The 24,203-nt window shown below is 41.0% G+C and overlaps 1 protein-coding gene across 6 annotated transcripts in view; it reads right to left on the bottom strand.

Annotated features, from left to right (window-relative positions):
• Nucleotides 1–24,203, bottom strand: part of MBNL2 (muscleblind like splicing regulator 2) — a 148,459-nt gene that overhangs the window by 84,718 nt on the left and 39,538 nt on the right. For all 6 annotated transcript variants that reach the window (XM_037132451.2, XM_037132453.2, XM_037132452.2 and 3 more), the window contains exon 2: nt 15,311–16,077. In XM_037132451.2, the coding sequence (XP_036988346.1) occupies nt 15,311–15,484 (174 nt within the window). In that variant the 5' untranslated portion in view covers nt 15,485–16,077. The remainder of the gene's footprint in view (nt 1–15,310; nt 16,078–24,203) is intronic.

Below are 24,203 nucleotides of genomic sequence, written 5' to 3'. Positions count from 1 at the left end.
GGCAGGTGTGCTGTCTTCATGCTGGACCCTCTATGCCCAACGGAGGTCTGGGAGTATATTGGATCTCAACAAACACATTTATTAATGAATTTACGGCAGAGACGGAGGAAGAAAGTAAAAAAGGTAAAGGGGTGGAAGCCTAAGGGTCAGGGGCAGGTACAAAATGAATTGCTAGAAGGAATGTAAAATAACTTTGACCTTCAAGAAGTAACTCCCCTTTGACAATGTTAGACAGACAAGAATGCCAGATGGAAACTCAGAGAAAGTCAGGGCCACAGAGGAGACCCTACAGTGGGATGCCCTTTCCCATCAGAGGAAATGAGACTGGACTCTGCCTCTCTGCGAGCCACTTATCTATCTAGCTTATCTTTAACCATGAAAATGGACCCACTGGTTAAGTGGCAATGAGTCAGGTTCACCGTGCTGCCCTGTAAAGCCTTTTTAGCTCCATGAGGTCAGACTTGCGGTTTGGGGCCAAAGATCTAGCAATCTTCTGTGAGCCTAGCCTTCCTCATTTTCCAGTATATATATTGAAATATTCAAGTAGAATTTTGAATGTATAACAGTCATCTCAACTAATAATAGCTTTTTTTTCTTTTCAGTAACTTTTGCAACTAACTACGCATTTAAATAATAAAGAAAAATTGATGGCATTATCTTTACTATCCTATTAAACCATACTTCTATTAATGATGATTCACTGAAGTGCCAAGAATAGATGCACTAAGAACTTCTTGCGCATATTAATGTGCTAAGCATCCCACCATAGTTAGCTCCTGATGTAATTTTGAGTTTCCTCCGGGGGGGGGAGACAGTGCCTCCAGATTCTTTTTATAAAAAAGCAGCTTGAAAAGCTTTCAGATACTCAAAGATATGAATCTTGTTCCATTCCCTTGTGTATATCTGATTTAAAGGTTAATAAGTAATTAGGAAGAACACTTGTCCAAAAATTACCAATTAATATGCCATCATTTTCATTAAAAATGCTATTAATTATATGGCTGTACAAATGTCTTGGACTGGCTAATAAAAAGTTACCTAGAGCAGTTCTAAATCTTTCAGAGAAAGAGAAAAATTAATCAAAGTCAATCACTTTAGAAAATCATGACTTGGGTTTGAAAGATCAGACCAAGGAGGGGAAATGAGTATCCCATTATTTAGTGTGTGTAGAATCTGACGGGCTCTGTGGCTTGTTTTATGTGCTGAGTCATTATTACTAGGAAAACACAATAAGATATCTTGGCGGATGTTTAATGGGGAAGTTTGACAAATAACAGCTCTTTGCTTCTTACAATGTAAAGCAGCTCTTTGTAAATGAAATCAAACTTTTAGACTATCCAGATATATTTTGTCTGTTTCATAGGAGACTGTGAACAGAAAGTTACGATGACAATGTGTTACATCTTTAAACTTTGTCTATACCTTACATGCTCTTATTAGTCACTTACTAAAAATCCACAGAATTCCAAAGTTGAAGAGTGTGTGACTAAACTTGTATCTTCCATCTAAGAACTCGACTAGATTTAACTTCATCTCATAGCTGTAACAGGTCTCCAAACTATTCTGTTTTCACCCTCTCCTCCCACCCCTCCTGCATGGACCTAACATCTGTTTCTGTGGTGTGCACTGTGGCTAAGTTGTGCAGCTGGCTAGTGTTTGATCAAGATTAGCACTGCACAAGTTGTAGCTCAACACCCTCTTGCTTTGTAACAAACTATAATGGGAATACTTATCATCAATGAAATGAACCAAGTGTGGTGTTTGTACAATCAGCTCAGACAACAAACTAGTGATTTTCCATTGCGTCATGGATGTTTACTGGTTGCTAGGCGACACAATGTTCCAACACTAACACCAGGGAAAATTTCTCTTGCTAAGCTAAGATTGGCCATTTCAGTAATTAGTTTTGGATGGAATTGTCTCTTAGTATATTTGGGATAAAAAGCACCTTTTGAAGGACACAATGCAAATTCCAGGTTTGCATTATTTGAGCAGTTCCTGAGATGGGGACTTTTACCCTCCAGGCATGTTTATATATTTCTTCTTATATTGAACAAATATCTGTTTATAGACCTCATGCACTGGCTGCCTTCATTACACAGAGCAAGTTCACTTCCTCTTCAGCATGCTAATTCTGAGTATTTGGAGATGGCAATCACGTCTTCTCTAAATCTTTCTTCCTCTAGAGCGAACATAGCCAACTCATTCATTCACTTACTCATTCCCATGATTTCCCCATGTATTTTAAGGGGACAATAACTGGGATTGATTTGTGTTGTTTTACAGTTTACAGATAAAGCCAGTGACTTCCGGGTGGTTGTATTGCTGGATATTGCAATGAAAACTGGCACAGAAGGAAGGAGTCAAATGGTGTGGGACACGTGCCTGATCATTTTTTTTACTGACTTAGAAAAACTGTCCTGACTTAGAAATAACAGTTTTTGTGCCTTACTGGAAAGCTGGAAGACAAATAGAAACTTTAAGTAAGATTTTTCAGGGATGCCTGCTTAATAGATTTTATGCTGCATAAGAGCAAGCATTTTCAGAGTGCGTGATGGGATCATCTAAAGTAATATTTTCTAAATATACAGATTCCTGGGATCCACACCCAGACTTATGGAACACGTGTCTTTAGAAGTCCCCGAGGGAAGAGCACTTGGAAGCCACGAAGCCAGGGCACACAACAGAAGATCCTTCATTCCCTTGCGCTGAGTTCCACCCAGCCTATAAAGCTCCCTCACATTGTAGCCAAAATTCTCTCTGTTTTTTAAACCAGCCTCTTCCACTGATAATCAGTATCGAATATTTTAGTACTTAATTGTTCATTTTGCATGGCTTTTTGTCTTTTACTTATTTTATAAAATGCCTCAGAGCAAGACTGAATCTCACATTTCTATGTCTGTCCATGGAATATGGCACAATATTGAACAGAGCCGTTAAATGATTAGTGACAGGTTTTGGAAGAAGAAGTTAGAGCCAACCAGGAGACAGACCTGGGAGTCCAGCTGGGAAAGTTTAAGATTGGGGAGATTAAAGAAGCCTTGCTTTGGAAAGAAGTTTCTGCACTGTGTTTGTGGCCAGCCACCAGTGTAAGTGATAGAGTTCACGGCGAATGCTTGCTTTCTCCTACCCCGTCAAACTCGATCTTTATAAATGCGGCCAGTAGGTTATTAGTTCCTGCCTTTCTAGCCCTTTTGGAGCACAAGAGTTCAATGAATTCTATCTCTTTTGGTGCAATTCTATGATCTGATGACATCTTGAGGGTGGATCCTGTAGGGCCCTGATAAAAGTCCCAAAGTAGGAATGAAGGGTTAGACAGAATTTTTTGACTGTCAAAGACACAGACTGTTTCAAAGTTAATTTGAATTAAAAATCAAATTCAAAAAATGATCCCTAGATGAGATAAAAGTAAATAATACAGTTCAAATAAAAAAGAATGGCCTTGGCTGGCTAGCTCAGTTAGGCAGATCATGGTCCCAAAATGCCAAGGTTGTGGCACATACAAGAATCAACCAACGAATGCATAAATCAGTGGAATGACAAAGTGATGCCTCTCTCTCTCTCTGCCTTTCAAATCAATTGAAAATAAAAGATATGTTTGGAAAGCATCAAGAAAAACAGCTGGGGTGATGTACTTACTTACATTAAAAATAATGAACTTGGACCACAGGCTAATCGAATATTGATACAGAGTAAAAGCATAAAATAGCCCTGAAAGTCATGAAGCACTAGCACGAAATAACAGTGTCAGCCTACAAAAAACCGAAGTTGTTAGAAATTCAAGGAAAGACATGAGTCGTATTAAAGTTTCATGCATTACTGTAACTGGTAGGTCAAGGAGACAAAAATAAATAATTAAGGGCATAAAGTACATGAATTATTCAATGTTTGAATAAATATCTCTGCATTGATATTACTTTGTCCTTAAGAACAGGAGATGCATCTTCTCAAGCACATGTACCACTTATAAACATGGGCCCTAAAACATTTCATTGTATTTCTAAAGTAAAAATTGCAGTTTCATTATTTTAATAATAAAATATTACTAGAATTAATATCTAGACGTTCAAAAATCCCAAACTACTTGGACATTTAGATATAGTCACATAAATAACAGCTGAGTTAAGCAAACTGGAAGGTAACACATGTGAGAATATTATTGAGCAGCAAGTCTGATGCAGCCAAAGCTGTTTTATGTAGTAGAATCACAGCCCTAAGTGCCTACAGAAAAGAATTGCAGAAAGAGAACTACACAGCATACATAGGAATTCATAAAAAAAAGACAAAAGAAATTAAGGGAAGCTAGAGAGAAAGAAAACACTAAAGATAGAAATAAAAAAATAAAAAAGATAATGAGATAAAAGAAATCTTTTATAGAATTGATAGCTAAGCAAATCAGTTCTACAAGCAAATGTTCTTCAAACGAAACACACAAATCTCTGGCAAATCTGGTAAATCTAATGAAAGAAAAATGAGAAGAAATAGAAAAATTATAAAGTTTTAAAATAAATATGTAAGCACATTTATTAAAAATTAGAAGATTGAGGCATATAACAGACTAAAATGAGTTATTTTGAGCGATTAAATTGAAAACTTTGGTGAAATAAGTAATTAACTGAGAAAAATGTAAATCCAGAAGAACTTCATGAGAAGAAAACCTATAAACAGATAAAAAAGAAATTGTACCACTCACTTATCAAGAAGTTATTTTTACTTCAATTACAGATTTTTGAAATTTGGGGGATGTGCAGCTCTCTGAGAGGTGGATTTGGTCACCATTGGTTCTTGATGAGATTTTCTACAGTGTAATTAAAGAAGTAGGTAAGAATAATTTAGGTTTTTAAATTTATGATTGAGACTAGAAGTAAAAAAATACCTCTGAGAAACCAATTAGCCAATAGCACTTTCTGTATAAAATGTCTGAATGAAGGAGATTTGACTTGGTGTGGTGAACACAAAATACAATCTACAGAGGTTGTGTTATAGAGAATTGTACCCCTGAGACCTGTGTCATTTTATTAACCAATGTCACCCCCAATGAATGCAGTAAGAAAGTAAAAAAATAAAATAAAATAAGGTATCTAAGAAAAAGTTCGTGAGATTCAAGCCACTCTCAAGACTTGACTAAGAAAAATGAAAAAGTGATAGGAGCATCAATTACACAAGACACATTTGGAAGCGTTTTCTATAGTAGCAGTCTGATGTTAGGTAGCTGAACATCTATCTGTCTGCTCAGACAATAAACCAGGTTCTCCCTGGAGCCCTGCTGTGCACCCGGTTCCTGAGCAACCACAGAGACGCTAATCTTAGAGAGCACTAAGAACAAAAGTTAAGAAGCAAATAACCAGCAGGGCACGCAGGGCCAGGAGGAACAGTCTTACGAGGCAAGGCTAAGTCCCCCCTTCAAAACATCAGTTCTAGGTACCATAAGGGTAAGGAACAAACAGGGCCAGGTTGCACATTAACTGGTTCTTTTACCAACCTGTCATGATGCACCTTTCCTAATAATTCTGCCTCCAAAATATAATTTAATAAGTCCCCACACTCCTTTTTCTTTCTGTCTCCGCCACCCCAGGAATATGGACCAGGCAGTAACATGGACCACGAAAAGCTCCTGAACTCGGCTCCTGACCCGGCCTCCTCCTGCAGCTCCCACTCAGGCCGTCTCTTCCAGTCCCTCAGCTCTTTCCTCAGAAAGCAACTCCTTGGAGCAGGCATCCCGCCACCCTTCTGCTGAAATCCTTCCCTGCTGCGTTGTTTTCCTTGAAAGGACCTTTTAAATTTACCTCTTAGCACTTCTTACAGCTTGAAAATAAGTAATTTTTTTAGGGTGGGGGCTCTGTTTCTACCCATTTGTTTTCTGTCACTCCCATTAGAATGCAAATCCCAGGAGGTCCAGAAAAACTATCTGCTTTTATGGCATGTTCTACGGCCAGGGCCCAGCCCAATGCCTGCTGCTTCGCGGGTGTTCAGTACCCTGTGAATGAATAGCGGCCCTGATAAGGTGTGATTATTGGATTAGTTTGTTTTCTTGTTGTTTCCTTCCTTCTGACTTCCAGGGAAATCAAGTTCCGGTGTCTTGTTTAGGCATTTAGTGGTGGTCCAATGACTATGTGTAGGATAAATAAAATGAATAAAGAGATCGAGCTTCCCTAGGACATGACATTTCTTTCTCCTCAGCTGTATCACCACTCGGAACATCTGGACCTACTAGGAATTCTTCATTAAGAATTCTGCTACCCCAATATTCTCCAGATACAACCACTCTCGTTAACAACTGAGTGCCCAACGGGAATGCCAGAGAAGCGATGCGAACTGAATTTCTCAAATGAGGCTGCTGCTGATTAATTTCAGATCGTGAGCATCTGGGTCAGTGCTCAGTTTCATGACAGGTGTGGAAATGATATCTTTAGTGTCGTTGTTAATGATTTTACTAAGGGCTGGGAGCACTTGAAATACTCTTCTGAGCGAGACTGGAGATGTGGACCAGATGGGCATTTGGAAAAAACTTACACATACTGTATTCTGCTTTTCAACAAGTTTCCATGTTAATCCTGATTACGAGTGGACCTTGTATCCATATCACTTATTCAGTCAAAAATTTCTGAGCAATAAATTTTTAAGAATATGAAAGGCTCCAGTGAGATGAAATATAAATGAAATACAAACATGCCCGAAGGTGGATCTGGTCATTTTGTTTGGTTTTAACTAGGTTACAGCACCTGAGGCTTTTTCCTTTTCTCTTTCTCCTGGCAATGTCTCATCTTCTACAGGGCTTAGGATTTATTAAGGGTAAGACCTCAGTCATAAGAAAATAGCCTCATCAGTATCATTTCCAAAATGCTGATTGGCTAGACAAAATGGAGAGGTAAGGTTGATCACAAATAAATGTTGTCAACATCCATTTCACTCCCTGAAATCCAAAGGTGGGTGTTGGGCGGTGGAGGTGGGGGGATTTATTGTCCAACTATCAGTTTTATTCTTCTTGGCCCTGACTGTGCTGAGAAAGTAATACACACTAGACTGTAATCTTCGAGCCAGAGGAAATTGAACCAAACCAAGTGGAAAGAATATGCTATTTAGTATTAGCAGGTCAGTCCATGGGAAATTGTAAAGCGGGTGAGGTTTGTCGATGGTTGAGCTACCCCAGAACAGCCCTGGTTTTCCCGGTCAGGGGTGAATGAGTCCCCTGCTGTGGCTTGGGGACTTGCTCCTGTCACTGGAATGACCATGTCCTAAGTCTCAAAGTCCTTGGTCGGTCTCTTCCTCCCCCACCCACCAAAACTTAAAATGAGCTTAGTCCAGAGATTTTCAACCTTACTAAAATTCTGCCATACACCAAAACATATATTACCTTTTTTGATCTGACAAAAAGTAGGTATAATTTTGATTCATTCACGCCGGACAGCTATTGTTGTGTTGGCTGTTGTCACTTTTTAAAATTTGACAATCTAAGAGAAAAAAGGCCAATGCCCCTGACTAAATAGTCAGGTATTTCATGTTTTACAAATTCTTGTGCCACACTGGTTAAAGATCACTGGCTTAATCAATGGATCAAGCTGTTGTCATTTGCTAAAGAGAAAGGGATTGAGGGACTTCTAGGGTCCTCTCAGGTAACATGTGGACTCAACAGAGACTTTCTAATGACAAATTCTTTCTTGTGTGTGCGACTCAAGGCAGTAAGTCTGATGGTGGGGATTTCAGGCCAAATAGTATGGAGACGTAGGGCCCTATCTTTGAATTTTATGGAGCAATAATATTTCTGAGAGCAATGGAAAACTGCCATACGGTTCCCACGTTTTCTTTCACTGAGTAAGAACATGAAGGAAAAAAAGAACAAAAAAGACTCACCTATTAAGGCAATCATTTTAGAAAAGAAAGGAATATTATGATAATTTAAAAAAATAAGAAGAAACAATCTTGGAACAAAGAACAACCTTTAAATTTGAAGAATTTGCCTTCATAAAAAGAAGTGCTTCATGCAATTTCAGTTATGCAAGATGAGTAAGTTCTAGAAATCTTCTCCAACACAGGGCTTCTTATTAACAATGGTGTATTGTGCACTTAGAAAATTGTTAAGAGGGCAGCTGTCCTGTAAAGTGCTCTTACCACAATAGTAAAAAAAATAAGACAAAGTATAAAGGTATTTCGGTGTCCTTATTCTACAACAGATTAGTGAAAATGGCGTCCAGCACAAGCGTCAGTCTGCTGTCTGGCCCTGGGGCTGCTGAGTTGCCCACAGGGGCCCAACAAGCCACTCCATGCGTTTCAATAGTTCTTCGACACCTGTGGGCAAGTCTCCAGGTGACCTGCCTGTCACGGCAGCCAAAATCATGAAATGACCCAGGACCACCTTTGGGGATAGAAACCAAAGAGCTTATTTGTACAAAACCTTTAACTCTGGTTGTTTTCTGCCTATACATTAATTTTAAAGATTGAACAAGACATAACCAGAAAAGTGATTTGAATTTTATTGGAGCAGTGATATGTAAAAGTGTAGGATTTGAGGCTATTTTTATGCACTTACAAATATGACTGAGCTCCCAGCGGCTGCCAGGTACATGGACAGAACAGTGAGATTCCTTTCCTACCTTATATTCTTACCTTCTAGCAGTGGACACAGGCAAGGAAGACAAGAGTAGACAGAAGACGTCCCTTAGGGATAAGTTCTGAAGGTGCTTCTGGATAGATATGTAACATTTAAGCAAAGACCTGAGTAAAGAATTGAGTTTTCTCCAGTTATCTGGGGGAAGAGCATTCCAGACACAGAGAACAGTCCTTGCAAAGGCCCGGAGGAGCAAGAAGGCCCACGTGATGGGAGACTGTGGGAGGGGAAGCACGATCTACCTATGGCACCAGAAATGCCACAGGTCATACGGGGACTTCAGTGATATGAGCATCTACTGGAAAATTTTGAGCAAGAGAATGACATGACATTTATGAGTCACTCTGTCTTCCGGGGTGGGGGGTGGCAAAAGTGAGAGCTACTCTAGGCTATTCTAATGGTCCGTCTGAGACATGATGGTGGTTTGGGGCAAGGTGGTCATGGAAGCAGTGTTGAAAAGTGCTTGGATCTACAATATCTTTTGAAGATGGAGAGAATGGGACTTGCTGATGGATTGAATATGGTTATAACCATAAGAGATGTAAGGTGGGTTCCAAAATGTTTTATTTGATCAACTGAATGCATCACACCATCTCTTGAGAATATACACAATGGGAACAATAGCTTGGAGGAGGACTCAAGGACTTGCTAGTGGACATGTTAAAGTTGAGATGTCACTTGAATATCCAAGCAGAGGTGTGAGGCAGGCCATTGAATACATGAGTCTAGAGTTCAGGGGAGAAGTCAGGAATAGACACAGACATTACGAAATATTCAGCATATACAAAATGTTTACGGCCATTAGATTCGATGAGGTCATCCGATTAGGAAGTCCAGTTTTCTCGCAGATAGTCCAGAAAGTACAAAGGCTTTGGGGCAAGAACATGCTTGATGAACTATAAGAAGAGTAAGGTGTCCACCGTGGAGGTAAGGAAATGTAGAGAAGTTCAAGGACAAGCCCAGAGAGACATCAGCATGTAGAGGCCAAGAGGAGGAGGGAGATTCGGGAAGGGAGAGAGGGAAGCAGCTGCCAATGAGGGAAAACCAGAGAGCGAACCCCTAAAGCGATGTAAATAAAGGCTCTCAAGGATGATTAAGAGCAGAGTAAATTCCCTCTGCTCTCAATCATCTCTCCTGATGGAAGATGCTGTGTATGCTGTTCTATTCCCAGTGAAGTCCTGTCACATGATCGATATTTGTTTATTTCAGGTTAAACGCGGCAGTCTACAGGCTGAATCCATCCCAGAGATGCGTTTTGTTTGAACTTCAGGGTTTGAAAATATTTTAATTTGTTGCCAAGATTTAGAAATTGGGAAACTTCCAAACCACAACGAGATATCACCTCACACCCGTTAGAACAGCTATTGTCAAGAAGAGGAGAACGAATGTGCTGGAAATGACGTGGAGGGAAGGGGGCCCTTCTGCTGGGAGGACCGGACACAGGTACAGCCAGCAGGAGAAACGGTACGGAGGCTTCTCAAAAAATCCAGAAAAGAATCATCAAACAATCCAGCTATTCTACTTCTGGGTATTTATCTGAAGAATATGAAAAGGCACTAATTAGACATGCTAGCTGCACTCTTATTTTATTGCAATGTTATATACAATAGCCAAGATATGAGAACAACCTAAGTGTCCATCAGCAGATGAACAGATGAAGAAAATCTGGTGCATATATATGACGGAATACTACTTGGCCATAAAAAGAAGAAATATTGCCATTTTCAGCAGCGTGGATGGACTTTGTGGGGATTATGCTCAGTGAAGTAAGACAGAAAAAGACAACCACCGTATGCTGTCACTCATACGTGGAAAGAATGGAAAACAAAAAAGAAACAAACAAATAAGACCAAACAAAAACGAACTCATCCATACAGTCATGAACTGGGGATTGTCAGAGGGGGAGGGGAGGCAGACAGGGGAGAGAGGAACGGGTAAAGGAGGACCCAGGTATGGTGGCGATGGCAGCTGGGGGGTTGGTGGTGAGCACGCCGTAGCGCACACAGATACTGAACGATAATGTTGTACACCTGAAACTCATGTAAGGCTACTGACCAATGTGATCTCACTAAAGTGAGTAACCAACTTAATGAAGATTAAGTGAAAAATAAAAAGACATTGAGAAACTTCACACCGAAATCTGTCTCCCTGCTTCTTTTGAAAAGATCCCCAGTATTCTCAGGAGGCAGGAAACAGCTGCCCGTGGCCCAGGTGGCAGCTGCCACTCTTTGCAGGTTATGTGCTCTTCTGTTCAGTGTTTGCAGCCTCCAGTGAGCCCTGAGTCGTGCCGACAGCTAAGTGCTGAGTCACTCATTCATATTACTTGCTGATTCCTGCAGATCTTGGGTTTGTACCTCCTGTTTGTTAGAGAGGGAATGAGGGAATAAAGGAACAACCAAACAAAGGAACGGAGCCCGTCAAGATGGAATGATCTAACATTTAACATGCAGGAAAGCCAGGGGTCGGATATAGATTCTGGGGCCGGGGCTTTTCATCTTCGTTTCTCCTGGTTGTCATTCTTTGAAAAGCATCCTCGTGGGTACATCCAGGGAACAGCAAAGAGGAGGGATGGCCGGAGCGGATTGGCTGAGGGTGCAGGGGTAGGTCTGAAGTCAGGTGGCCAAGGGTGGGAAGTCCGTCTCCCAGGCTGTGGAGAGCTGTTTGTTGGAAGGATTACTCTGGGTGAGATGGGAACCTGACTGCAGAATGGGCATCTTCTGATGTAGGCAGGAAAAGGATCACACTCTTTGGATGAGTTTTTACTGGGAAGGGTTATGTAAGATCCAATGTCCCCAAGTACTCTAGATATTTCTTTTTTTGGGCAAAAATTAGCAACATACTTTTAAAAACTGGTTTTTTAGCCAGTGTTTTAGCTGAAAAATTTTTTTCTTTTTTTTAGCCAGTGTTTTCTTTTTTAAGCCAAATTCAAATTCAGATGTTGAGGCAAATATATTAAATACTTGGTTAAAGTGATAAATGCCAAAACTTTTAGTCTCATAAGTGTTAAAATTAATTCATTTATTCCTCTCTGGCTGTTTTAACTTGCAAAACAACAACAACAACAAACAAACCCACATTCATTTCTATCAGTTACAGAAGGAAGAACCTGAAAAAAAAAGTCTCAAAGTGTGAGGGCAATTGTTTTATGGACATAAACACATGGAGGTGGGAGGTCAAGGTCTTTGCTAGAGATGTTGGTTGATCATGAAGCAAGTTCTATTTTGTGAAGTTCACCTAACTGTGGAAGGTAATGTTCCAGAATGTTCCGGCCATCCAGAAAAGATGTACACAATTCCATTCTTTATAATAATAGTGGAACTTAAAAAAAAATCACATTTTTTTTGCATGCTCGGTAATTTCACATAAAATGCAACAAGGTAAGAGAGTTGCGAATAAGTTAAAAATATCACTGCAAGAACTCTGCTATATTTTCTGAAACATCTTTTATAAAAGTTCTTATAGATGTATAACTCCCTTTTCAAAGACCCCAGCAAATCTCTCTTTCAAGCACCCACAAATTTGTTTAGTATGTATTTATGGAAGATGACTCCTGTATACAAATAATCCATAACAAAAAAAGCAAAGAAAGGAATAACTCAGCCTCATAAAGGACTTACGTCTATATTGATAGACCAGCATAGATTCCTTTTACCTATTTTTATGAATAAAAATACCTCACAATGTTTGCAGATAACATCTGGTATAAATAACTACAAAAATGAGGTCTTCCTCCACCAGAACTGCTTTGAACGGGGTGAGTAATCTGTGTCCCTGAGGTGTGATCACTCACGCAGTTGATGGCTGAGTCTGGACACATTACGATTACCAGTTGGATACCTCTGCCTGTGAAGCCAGTCACCCAAATCAAGGGCTCTACCGCGATACCTTCCTGTGAAATGGAAGAAACTAACATGGCCAGTCCCTACCACATCCAGCCCCGTGCTGAGCAACTGCCATATCTCAGGCCAGTTCGCCTGCGAGGTGATCTTACGAAGTAGGAGTTATTATATCCATTTTAAAGCAGAGGAAACCGAAGTCAAGGAGGTGGAAGAATGCTGAGTCGCAGCCAAGGTGCGTGCAAGCCTTGGCACGTCTAACTTCAAAGCTCCCGCCCTTCTCCTTACTGCAGGCGTGTTCCGCTGGGCAACACTGTCTTCTTTTAATATAGTAAAGGAAGTAAAATTAAATAGCTTAATTATCATCATTGCCATCCCCTTCTTCTAGCTGCAATTTTTGAGGGAGTTTTTTATTTATCAGCCCCTGTTGAAAAACTTGTAATCCTTGCAACCACCTTGCAGGGTGACTGTGCCAGCACCATGCTGGACACGGTGCATACGTGAGTCAACTTCACAGGTGATATCCTCATTTTACCGGTGAGACAGCAGCGATAAAGAGTGATACATGACCCACCCAAGGCTGGGAAGTGCTCGAACAGGTATTTAGATTCCGGCCTGTCTTAGTGTGTGCCTGTGGGCTCTTTTTACATTCTTTACAGTTTGATAACATAAAAAATACAGAGCACACACTCAAATTAAATAAGCTGAAAACGTCCAATTTAAAAATGGAGCTGATGACTTGAGGAAATATAAAAGTATGCTTCGACACTTAAAAGTGGTTCTGATACACACTTCTAAAAATAAAGTTCTAAAGCTCTTATCCATTGGAATAGTGCTCACATTCCCATGGCTTGGCTTCTGGTTTTACAGGAAACATAATTGGTCTTACTCTCTGTCTCGGGGGTTGGACTCCGCCAACAACTGTGGTCCCGGAGAAGCCACAGTGAGGTCGTGAGTTCTAAGGATCTGTGTCCTGTTGACATCCAAGAAACACGCAACTTTATAAGTCAGGTCTCCTGCTCTAACTAGTTTTAAAAAGTTAAAAGTTTTAAGAGACTAGCTTAATGTTTATTTATTAAGCTATTTGTTTATTTATTATAAACATTATTTATAAATAATGTTTATTTAATACTTCATATCCAACCAGAGAAGGCTTGGATTAATAAAATGTAGGAATTGGGGATGCTCTGAAAAATGAGTTTCTCATCTTTGACTTGTTTTGGTATTTGGATGTTCTTAAAAATCTAACTTTTATTTTATTTTTTTAAGATCTAACTTTTAATCTACACTGCTTTTTATAGTGAATGCTTCTATTGGTAATAATCACAGAAGCAAATACATAGTTACTTTGCTTTTTTGACTATAAAAGTAAAATGAAAAGTAATATAAAAATAGTTTATACTGTTATAGTTTATGTGAATTATAATTTATTGCTCTATTCATTTCTGTGTAGACAAACTGATTCATAATTTTAAAGTCTAACTAATATTTTTTAATGAGAAAAAGGGAATAAAATAGGGTAGTAAGTGAAGGAACTAGTATATCTGTTCTTAAAAATTTCAAACTTTAAGTTGGAATATCAATGTATTCTTCTGTTGTTAGTGTGTAGACAAATTTTCCCCTGTAAGGTTTACTTAAACATATGATCGAATGTCTTATATTTCAGTTTTGACACACACATCTTACAAGACATAATTTTTTACTTTAAGATAAAATTTTTTCCTCCAGAACTTACCCAGTCCCTTCAATACCCCCAAAAAAGCTACGGTCACTCTTTTGTAAACTCATAGTGCAGGAATTTTCCAAATCATGTATCAAAGGTATGAATCAACATTTTTTGTTATTGTTTAGTAAGCTTATTTTAATAAACTTTTGCAGATATAAATATTAAACTCTTGTTAAGCTATCTATCTTACTTATCTCCATGGGAAACAATATCATGACAATGTTAGCACAGTCCTAGACAATCTGGGATTCATAGCATCATAATTTTAGGGAAAAATAAACCACAAAGAATTATGTGCTAAGTCTCCCCATTTCCTTCAATTACATTTTTCACTATGATTCTCCCATTTCTTCAAGTCCAAACTCCAACCTACTCGGTACACAACTGAGGTGCCACAGCCTCTGAAACCATTTTTTTGGAAACAGTCATCTGGAAGCCCACTCTTTGTTCTATGAACTCCCAGAGAAGTCATCTCTCCGGTCCCTGCTTGGAGCATGTGCCCCTTTCTGTCCTGAATGCTTTGCTTCTGTACCTGCTGTATTTTCCCTCCCAGGCAGGGAGCTCATCAAGGATGCCATCTTGCATCCCATTCTATCTGTGATGTGTTATGTGTTAACTTTCGCACAGTAGGTTCTCAAGGAGTACTGAGGTGTACTTAACCATTGTTAGCCATGCCACATTGTCGAGAGAATGAAAAACCCATTCAGATGTATTTTTTTAGGAAGCCCTTGGCCAGAAAAGAAAACCACAAGAGTAGAAAATGCTTCGAGAGTTGAATCAGATAATTGGCACACAAAAATGACACATTCAATTCCTTCACCTTTATAAACCCTCGAGAAGATCAAATGTTAATAAAATATTCACCTTTAGTTTTCACAAGCCAGACTTTGATTTAAAACTCTTGAGTATGTGAGTCTCAAGCTAGACCCGATATGACAGCCTCATGTATTTTTAATTTCAACAGGGATTTGTAAAATATTTATATATGCCTGATATGAACAAAATTAAGTGAAAATTTCTTGGTGGTCACCACAAAGAAGAAAACAGAATCCAGAACCAGTTGTTAAACTTCTGTAAAAGTACAAGGAAAAACATTTCATTCCAATGTGGCACAGACGTGACATGTAAAACGCATTCTCTTACCTTTAGTGAATCAAAGCAGGCAATGACTCTTCCATTTTCAACCTGGCAGCTTTTTGGGGGGTGAGCAAATTTGCATTCCTCATCAGAGCGCGAGCAGGTTCCTCTTTGGAACTGTCTGCAGACCTCTAACGTCAGCCATTTGGTATCTCTGACTGGGGCGACATTCAAAGCCATGATGATAAAGTACTTTGGATCCTGTTAGTTCCTGTTAAATGATGAAATCAAGGCAAGTTCCAAGGACCCAGAACTATTGTGGCAAAAAACCCCACATGTAAGTCTGAAGGTACGTGATAAATTGCACAATGAAGTCCAATCCGAGAAATAGCGAAAGAAGAGGATTTATTGGCAGGCAGTCACTCATCCATCCGTATGCCCCACTTGAAGACCGTGGGCCGAAATAAGAGCATGCTCAGTGTCATCTCTGGCTGTGAATGTCTGAGTCTCCTGACTGTTTTGCAGACACCACTGTTTTTAACAAAGTGGCTTCAATATCATGGCATTCCGTGGGAGAATGTGTGTAGTTCTGAAGCTTACTACAGCTACTGACAAGGGTGGAAAATAAGCCACTTCGATGTTCAGATCTTGGCAGGATTTCTCTTTTCCTTCCACCTTGTTAAGCTCCGAAATCAGACAATTGAGGTATCTTCATCCACTCCTAAGGTCAGGGTAATTTGACACAAAAACAAGACTTTGAAAACACAACAAGAGGTCCTGGGCTGCAGTTTCCAGCAAAAGTGACTTCACACAGGCACTTTTAAATCATGAACCTGCAAAACATCGATAAAATATCAACTTACACCCAAACTCAATGAAATCAACACTTTAACAAATTCTTCAGCCCTTATCAAGAATTTGCAAAAATGCATTTGAGACCTTTGAGCTTTGAGTATAGTGAGGAAAGTTATACATTAAAAAAAAAGTGGGGGGAGAGAAGAGAAAAAGTACGCAACTGCAACCGGATTGCAGAAATGAGCCAGGCAGCCGTCCAAAAGTTAGGAGTGGCTCAAAAAGATGAGTGTGGCAGACACAATAATTAGGCGTTCTGAATCTATTCAATCTAATGTGCTCCATTGCCAAAATAGTGTAACAGAACTGTAGCTTCCAATTAATTTCACATTTGGGCCATTGATTTCATTGTTGAAAATGCTATAAACAATTATTTGGGATGTGTTTTTTCTATATAATAAGGATATTGTCCTCCTAGATGAAGCGTAGGCTCCTTATTTTTTATATCTTTTTTAGTTTACAGAGATTTGAACTTAGAGATGAATAGGTAGAGATTTCTTGATATTTGGTCTCATATCTCCTACACTTTTCTGTCTACTATTATTACTTCCTTAATGTTCGTGTCCCCCCTCCATGCCGTAAGCACTCAGGGAATGAGGACAGTTTGTGATTTTCAATTCTGTATTCTTTAGGCCTTAGGTTATAGCTACTCAGTCCTCAAAAAATATTTATTGACAGACCTGATTGATGATTGACTCCCTGACTAAATGAAAGCAAGTTAGTTAGTTTTAGGTTCAGTTTAGACTTTAATGGAGTTACCATCTAAAAATGCTCTATTTGGCGGAATGCTGGAATTAACTATCTACAACAAAAATATAATTAGTAAGTTCAGATGTCTAAAACCAGCCTATTTCATTTCTTTTATTATTTTCAGGGGTTGTGAAATTATTAAAACCTTAACCATTTAACATTATTGGGTCAAGCATGAATAAAGGACTAACCAGCAGAAGCTGATCATTTTCATAAACTAGATGTGCCACATGCAATCTTAAATACATGCTTAGTCTTGCTACCTTTTTAAAAAAATTATAACTAGGAACTTAATGGAGACTGGAAGTAGATTATTTAAGATCAGGATATTCCAAATAAATTCAGAAAACACTAAGTCTTAAGAGGTTTGCAAGTGCTCCCTGAAAAAGTAGGTCCCACACTCAATTAAGTTTAGTTAGCTCCAGGTAAATCAACCTGAATAGGCTTCCGTGCAACATGGCTTCCCCCATCCCCTGGCCTTGACTGAGTTTCTAATAGGGGAAGAGAAGCAATGGGTCTCTTAAGCTTATGTGGTTATGAAACATTTATCTAGCAGGACACTTCTTGGGACCAAGTAGGAAGTGCTACTTCATCCCCATACTTTTTGGACTTCTTAGTAGATGTGTTTGAATGAGTTTTAATTGGCTGTGCATTTAAGGACACTGGAAACCTTGAAAGCTATGACACATACCTAACTTCAATTGTAAAATATTTGAGGGGACAGGCAGGCTCCTGCTTGCCTGGTAGGCAGCGCTGTGTTCCCAGCAGCTAACATCAACCAGCTTAACTCAGGGCGTTTAAGACAACGAGTTTAATAACCAAATGTACTCTGGGTCAGGTTTCACAGACCAGCCTGGACCTGCATTACCTCAACCCCCACTGCCACCCCCAGTGGAAGACAAAGGATGAGGGAGGCCAGGGACAAGGAAATATCTCTGCCTGTGTGTTCCGTGGGGGTGAGGCACTACGAATTAGGAGGTTTAAAAAGCTGGCTTGGACACATTAAATTTATATTTGAAAAATACGTATAGAGCCCCTGAATCCCATGGACTGAGGCCCAGGGGAACTACAGGACAAGAAGGATGCAGGAGATGCTCATTCTCGAAGCCTGCAACATCGTCTTTGCAGAGGCTTCGAGTGTAGGAGCAGAAACAGGCCAACGTGTTGATACATGGACCGCACATGAACACTCCAGGGCTCCTGCAACAGGAGCGATGCCCTCAGCCCAGCCCCGTGAATGTGGTACACTTTTCCTCATGCTTTTAGATAGCAGGACAGTTTTTCTCTTGGGGGAAAACAGAGTACCACTTCTGGTCCCTATGGAAATCCAACCAGAATTTAGATGACCAAACTCTATCGAGACGAACTTGCTTTTACAGGCAGAAGAGCCAAGCTTTCTCGGAGCCAGAGAAACATCCCGTGAGTGTCAAAGAGGTTCCGGAAGGACAGGGAGGGACCTCACACACTGCACCTCAGTCAATTGCTCCCTTCACCTCCCAGAAACCCACTCTTTCTCCCAGATGGTTGTCTGTTTCCTAAAAGTGACACAGCTTCTGTTATCAAAGACGCCACCAGTAGAAATGGGCCATGATGGGTGAGGATGGAGAGGAACAACTTTTAACACAGTCATCAAAGGGCGAGATCAAACCATGCAAACACATAAACCAAAAGACATGCTGACTCTACCAGACTGTGAGGTCACAGGGTGGGGCATTACATGCTCAGGTTTTACTCTCCAAAACAGAAGCCACTTGCCACATGTGGACATTGAGCTCCTGAAATGTAGCCAGTGACACAGAGGAACTGAATTTAAAAATAGTATCTATTCTTAAGGAATGTAAGTTTAATTTGAAACGGATCCTGAGTTATTGGAAAACTTTTGAGTGTTCTTGGACCGACTCGAGCAGACGAATCTACTTTTCAGTTGTAAATTTTATGAAATCCAAATAAAAATCAAGTATTTCTAATCCAAGTTGAGAGGCGTATAAAAATCAATGTGCATTTCACACTTAGAAGTGTGAAATACACAGTAATTTCAAAGACTTAGCATAAAAGGAATACCACGAAAACATCTCATTAATATTATTTTATAATTACTACATGGTGAATTGATAAGTCTTTTTTAACACATTGGAACAAATATTATTATTATTATTAAAGTAAAACTTTCTTCCTTTTAGCGCCTCAAAATTCAGAATTATCTGTGTAGCTCCTGTCATATTTCTGTTGATGGCACTGTTTTAGTGGCTTTTGCATTTCTTCTACTGGCCAACATAGAATTCTCTGGAATGGTGGACATTACCCAGACCTAAGATCCAGCATGTCTAGCCCTCATTTTGCCTGGCATCCTTCACATGACCTTGGGTAAGTCCATTTCTTTGGGATCCAGTTTCTTCATTTGTAAAGGGTTGGTAACAATTCCTACCTACTTTACAAGGTGGCTGCCGTGAAGGACAGATTGTAGAGGAAACACAAAAAGTACTTGGTAAACAGTACAGCGGTATCCAAATGCAAGGGGATGAAGGGAGGGATTGCTATACACATATTTATTGAAAAAATCCACCTTAAGGCCTTCTCTCTCTCTGCAGTAGTTCTATGTCAGTGACCAGGGTTGTGCCTGGGGTGGATCTGCTCCAGCCATCGATTCTGAAACTGGGGCAGTGCCTTGGAGCAACAAGAGCTCACTTATCTGGAGCATCCTTCACTCCTCAGACTGTCGTAGTTTGTGGCCGAAGGGAACCCACAGAGAACTTTCTCCAAGTACAAAACCAACAGTGTTACTACAAAGGCCTGAACCCGCTCTATTTCTCCAAGTGTCTACTAACCCAGAAATGAATGAAGTCCTTTTAGGGCCCAGGCCGTCACCCCAGGTGTGATGTGTCGCCTGAATATGCTGGTGGCATTGACGGAGAGCCTTCTCGGGTTGAGTGTTTCAACGGAAACACTCTGGGTGAGTGGGGAAGCGTGGGTAGCGTTTTCTAGTGCATCTGCCCACAGGAGTCTCCATTAAAATCTCTCTCTATGGAGGGGGCAGCTTTTTCTAATTTCCAAGAAGGCTCCTTGTATGTCAGCACTGGCCTTGATTCCACGCAAGGCACCATCTACCTGGCCCAGAAGTCTCTGGGCTGTACTGAGAAACAGGCTCTCTTACTCACAGTATTTTCTATTTTTTTCTAGGCTTCTCCCAATGCTTGGTTTTCATTTTCTCACTTTTTTTTTTGACTCATGCTTCAGTTTTAGTGCCAACATCCCAGTAATCCCACTCCAAAGAGCTCCTTGCAGTGAAGAACCTGGGCGGCATGTCGAAGCGGCTGTTCCCAGCCGTTTCTCCGTCCTGGCTTCTCCGTCGGCACCGACTCTCCTCGTCCTCTTCAAGCATTCAGCAGCCTCCTGTGGTCTCCCCCTGCTGCTTTGCTCAGCCCCTCACACGGAGGGTCTTTCTCTTTGCCTTGAATGGTCAGCTGGGTCCCCACTTCACCCCGAAGTGGTGTTCTTGCCTGACCTCCCTTTGATGGCCATGCTATGGTCCATCTTTCCGTCTGGGAATTACTTTTAAGTAAATACCAGCCTTCCCTAATTCGCAAGAGCTCTAAGTACTGATTTTCAAATCTCCAGAGTTTGGTTTAGTGGCTGGTTCATAGAATATGCCCAATAAATGATTGTCACAGGAGCTCCCGACCCTCCTCCAACGAGCACGTGCGTTTCAATAGGGACCAAATTCCAATCTAAAGGAACCAGGCTTCAGATTGGGGCTTCCACTAGTGTCCTGTAGGAAAATTCCAGCAGGTGTGACTGGCTCCCCCTGTTGCTCCCAAGTAGGTTGGGGGTAGGGATAAGGAGCTTTCCCGGGGTAAAATAATGGGAACTTCAAGACCCAGAATCCTTAGCCCAGCAATTCTCGAGGTGTGGTCTCTGGGTCAGCCAGCAGCAGCAGCAGTAGTAGCCCAGGGAGCTTGTTAGAAGTGCACATTCTCAGGTCTCAGCTCAAGGGACTGAATCAGAAACCCTGGGGGTGGGGCCCAGTGATCTGTTTTAACAAGCTCTCCAGGGCAGACTCTGAAGCTAGCTCAAGTTTGAGAACCGCTGCAGTAAGCATTGCTTGCCACCTTTCTGCATGCCAGGCACCCTGCTGGTCAATGAAGGAACAAAGATGTCTGTCCTGATTTGAAGACACAGTCTCGGGTTCACGGATTCTCACAGAAACAATTATAGGAAGGCTAGCTGGGGGCTTCCCCCAGTGGCTATGTGTCTGATCAACAAAAACAAACAAAACAAAACAAAACTAGACTAAACAGAAAACACCTGAGACATCTGTCCCAGAAAAGACCTCCTTCTATAGAATTAAAAAATAGGCTAACTCATAATCTGTAGACGGTATTCAGGCCTTGGGTGGGGGTGGATGGGACTTTGTTTACAGGACCTTTGTCCAAGGGAGGACTGTCTTAGAGGCCTGGTGGTCCTCAGTCCCTTTCTGCTGGAGGTCTTTACAGAGGGGCTGTTTTGTAGCACCCCTCCTCTGCAGACAGCTCCAGCTTTAACCAATGTCAGGACTCACTGTGCAACTCATCTTCAAAGGAAAGGCAAGCCTGAAGTTCAAGGATGCAGAAACAAGGTTCTCGTATTTCCCGAAATATCAAAGGACCCACCATTCTACTTTACAAAATAATTAATCCCAAGCTATTTTTAGGGTCTTGACTAACATGACATTTCATTTTTCCAAATACATTCAGAACTCGCCTCGGTGTTAGATTTTTCAGGAATCTCTGACTTTGATGGCATAAAAGAATCTGCTGCCCACGGTCTTTTACAGCCGCCCTGTGATATGGCACAGGGAGTTCATGGCCTGTCATTCACAACCGAAAAGGCCAGCTCCCTGCCTCCTACACGCCTCAGACAAGCCTGGGCTGTGGACCCCAGGTGTCCTCGCCTTGCCAGTGCTTTGTAGTGAGTTTGTACCGTTTTGAAGGGAAAAGCATCAATCATGCCCGATCTTGAGACCGAGATTGTTCAAAATTTAAGACTGCCTTAAGGAAAAATAGTTCTGCCGCACACAGCCACCTCCAGTTTACTTTCGGTCATCTACGGAATTTTAGCTGTCTGCCAGGCCTTGGCCTCCTAGGGAGCTGATTAAAGGATCCTTGCAAAACAAACTGATTTCTGAGTCAGACAGTCAAGGGCTCATTATCCATTAAGTAATTTATGGGATGCCTTTAATTTTATTTTGCATAAATCTAATGATAACAAAGAAGCTACGTCTCCCCGAGTTTCCTCTTTCTCATTCTGAGAATTGTTGCGTTTCCTAGCTTTGGTTTTTAAAATTCTTAAAATATAGTTCTTCAAAACTGATCTTTCCTTCCTGTGAGTGGTTTCGTGTTTGAGCCTCTCACCTCTATTTCTGGAGCTTATATGAAAATAGCTCTCAACGTGCTCTTTCTCTGGATCAATGAACGACGCGGCCACATCCTGAGCCTATCAGATGCAGATGCCTGGGCTGGACAGGGACCCGCAGGGGCTGCGGCTGGAGCCACGTGACCTCCAAGAGTGGGTGCAATCCTGCCCTGTAATCACAGCCACTGAGAAGAAGTCTCTCAGGGGTCTTACCCCTTGGGGAGGCCTGACGGACTAATAAAAATACAGAAACAAGACAGGTCCCACTGCGAAAGAAATCAAGAACCTCATTGACTTTTTGATAGAAAAAGGCATGAAGGGAGCAGCAAAAGGGATAGTCCTTAAAGAGATTTCCCCCCTAAACACCTTTAAATGGGTTCCTTTTTAAACTTTATTGAACATGTAAATGAAATACTGTTTTGAAACATCCGCAGGGTGTACGGGTAGGAACCAAGTTTTCTACCCTGATTCTAGTTGCTCCTTTCCCTGAATAGCTGTGCAATGTCACATAAGCTCTCTGAGCTTCAGTTTCTTTGTGTGGAACAGACGGGGTTAAAAGTTCCTAAACCATTAATATATACACTGCAGCCAAAATATATTTAGGACTGTGTTACAAGCACTCCCTGCACGCTCTCTAACCCTCGCTGACCTTCAATGAGGCATTCTTACATCTATCATCTCTGTGCATGTCCACCCACACACAAGACAGGTGGGAATAACTTCTACTCACAGCAAGTCTGAAAGTTCCAAATTTCTGTAAAGTAAAGCAAGCGTCAGTAGAAGAAAGCAGAAGGGTCCTTTCTGTGAAGGACACACCATGAAGACTTTTCCTCAAGCATTAGTTAGAGAAACCTTTGAGACTTGATCCCAAAACCCACGTTCATTCTAAGCCAGGTTAGAAGCATGGCTAATGACAATGCCTTCCTTTTGCATGGCCCTTTGCTTTTGTGGCCGTATTTTCAAATACATTTCCCCACGGAGAAGAAAATACATGTGGATGCCCCAGGTCACAGCGCGAGATAAACTCACGATAACAGTAATAAAAGGAAGAACTCTCAACTAATTCTTTTCCTCGTATCTTATCTCTTAAAGTACAAGTAGCAAATTCCTAAAGTCAGGGTTCTTGTTAACCCATGGAATTCTCCAGTCCATTTGCTTCACTGTTTCCAGGAATGAGCGGAGAAAGAAACCCCATCTTCAATGAGAAGAAGAAAAATTTCTAAACGTACTCCCGAAATGGCAGCCAGCTACAATAGATTCAAACACATATTTGTATTCATATTATGTTTTTTTTCCCTGCATCTGTGTTTTCTATCTAAACCTTTATAATTCTGTTAGGAGCCGTTCTTATTAGAACAAAAGCAATCGTATTAGATGCCCTTTAAGACTGACAGCAGTTGCTGGGTCCCCGGACGTCCAGGACCTCACGGCTGCAGTCACAGAGAGCGGTCACCGAGCTGCAGGCTGGCCCCGCAGCCCAGAGAAGTCTTTGTCAGAACGTGCATTTCCTCCCCCGGCCGCAGGCTCTGGTGCACAGGCTGCTTCGCCACTGAGCTTTTTCCTTGTCCCTCCCTTCCACTGCCACCAGCCAAACACTTCATCTGCCTGGACACCTGCTAATGCTGATACCCCTTCTCTGGACAAGACTTTTACAGCATAACTTTCATGACAATCAATCTAGACAACATGCACACATTTCATTAAAAAATTCAATCTATTGCCATACCTGAAATATAACTAAGATATCAAAGGAAGTAACTTCTTATAAAAGAAGTTAATAACTCATGTATTTTAAAATGTCAACATGCAGGCACACGTGTGTTAGAAGACAGAATGGAAGGGTTGAATAGTCACACCCGGGCATGTGCAGCTTATTTTGAATATGACAGACACAAGCGCAGACAACACGTGTGACAAGGGGCGCAGCTTTTCGAAATGCCAAACCGTTTCTGGTAAGGGTCCTGACACG

This window comes from Artibeus jamaicensis, unplaced genomic scaffold, assembly GCF_021234435.1.
Source record: "Artibeus jamaicensis isolate MK-2021 breed Jamaican fruit bat unplaced genomic scaffold, CSHL_Jam_final contig_415, whole genome shotgun sequence".
Taxonomy (NCBI): domain Eukaryota; kingdom Metazoa; phylum Chordata; class Mammalia; order Chiroptera; family Phyllostomidae; genus Artibeus; species Artibeus jamaicensis.
Note: the sequence above shows the minus strand (reverse complement) of the source record. Positions and strands in the feature narration are given on the sequence as shown.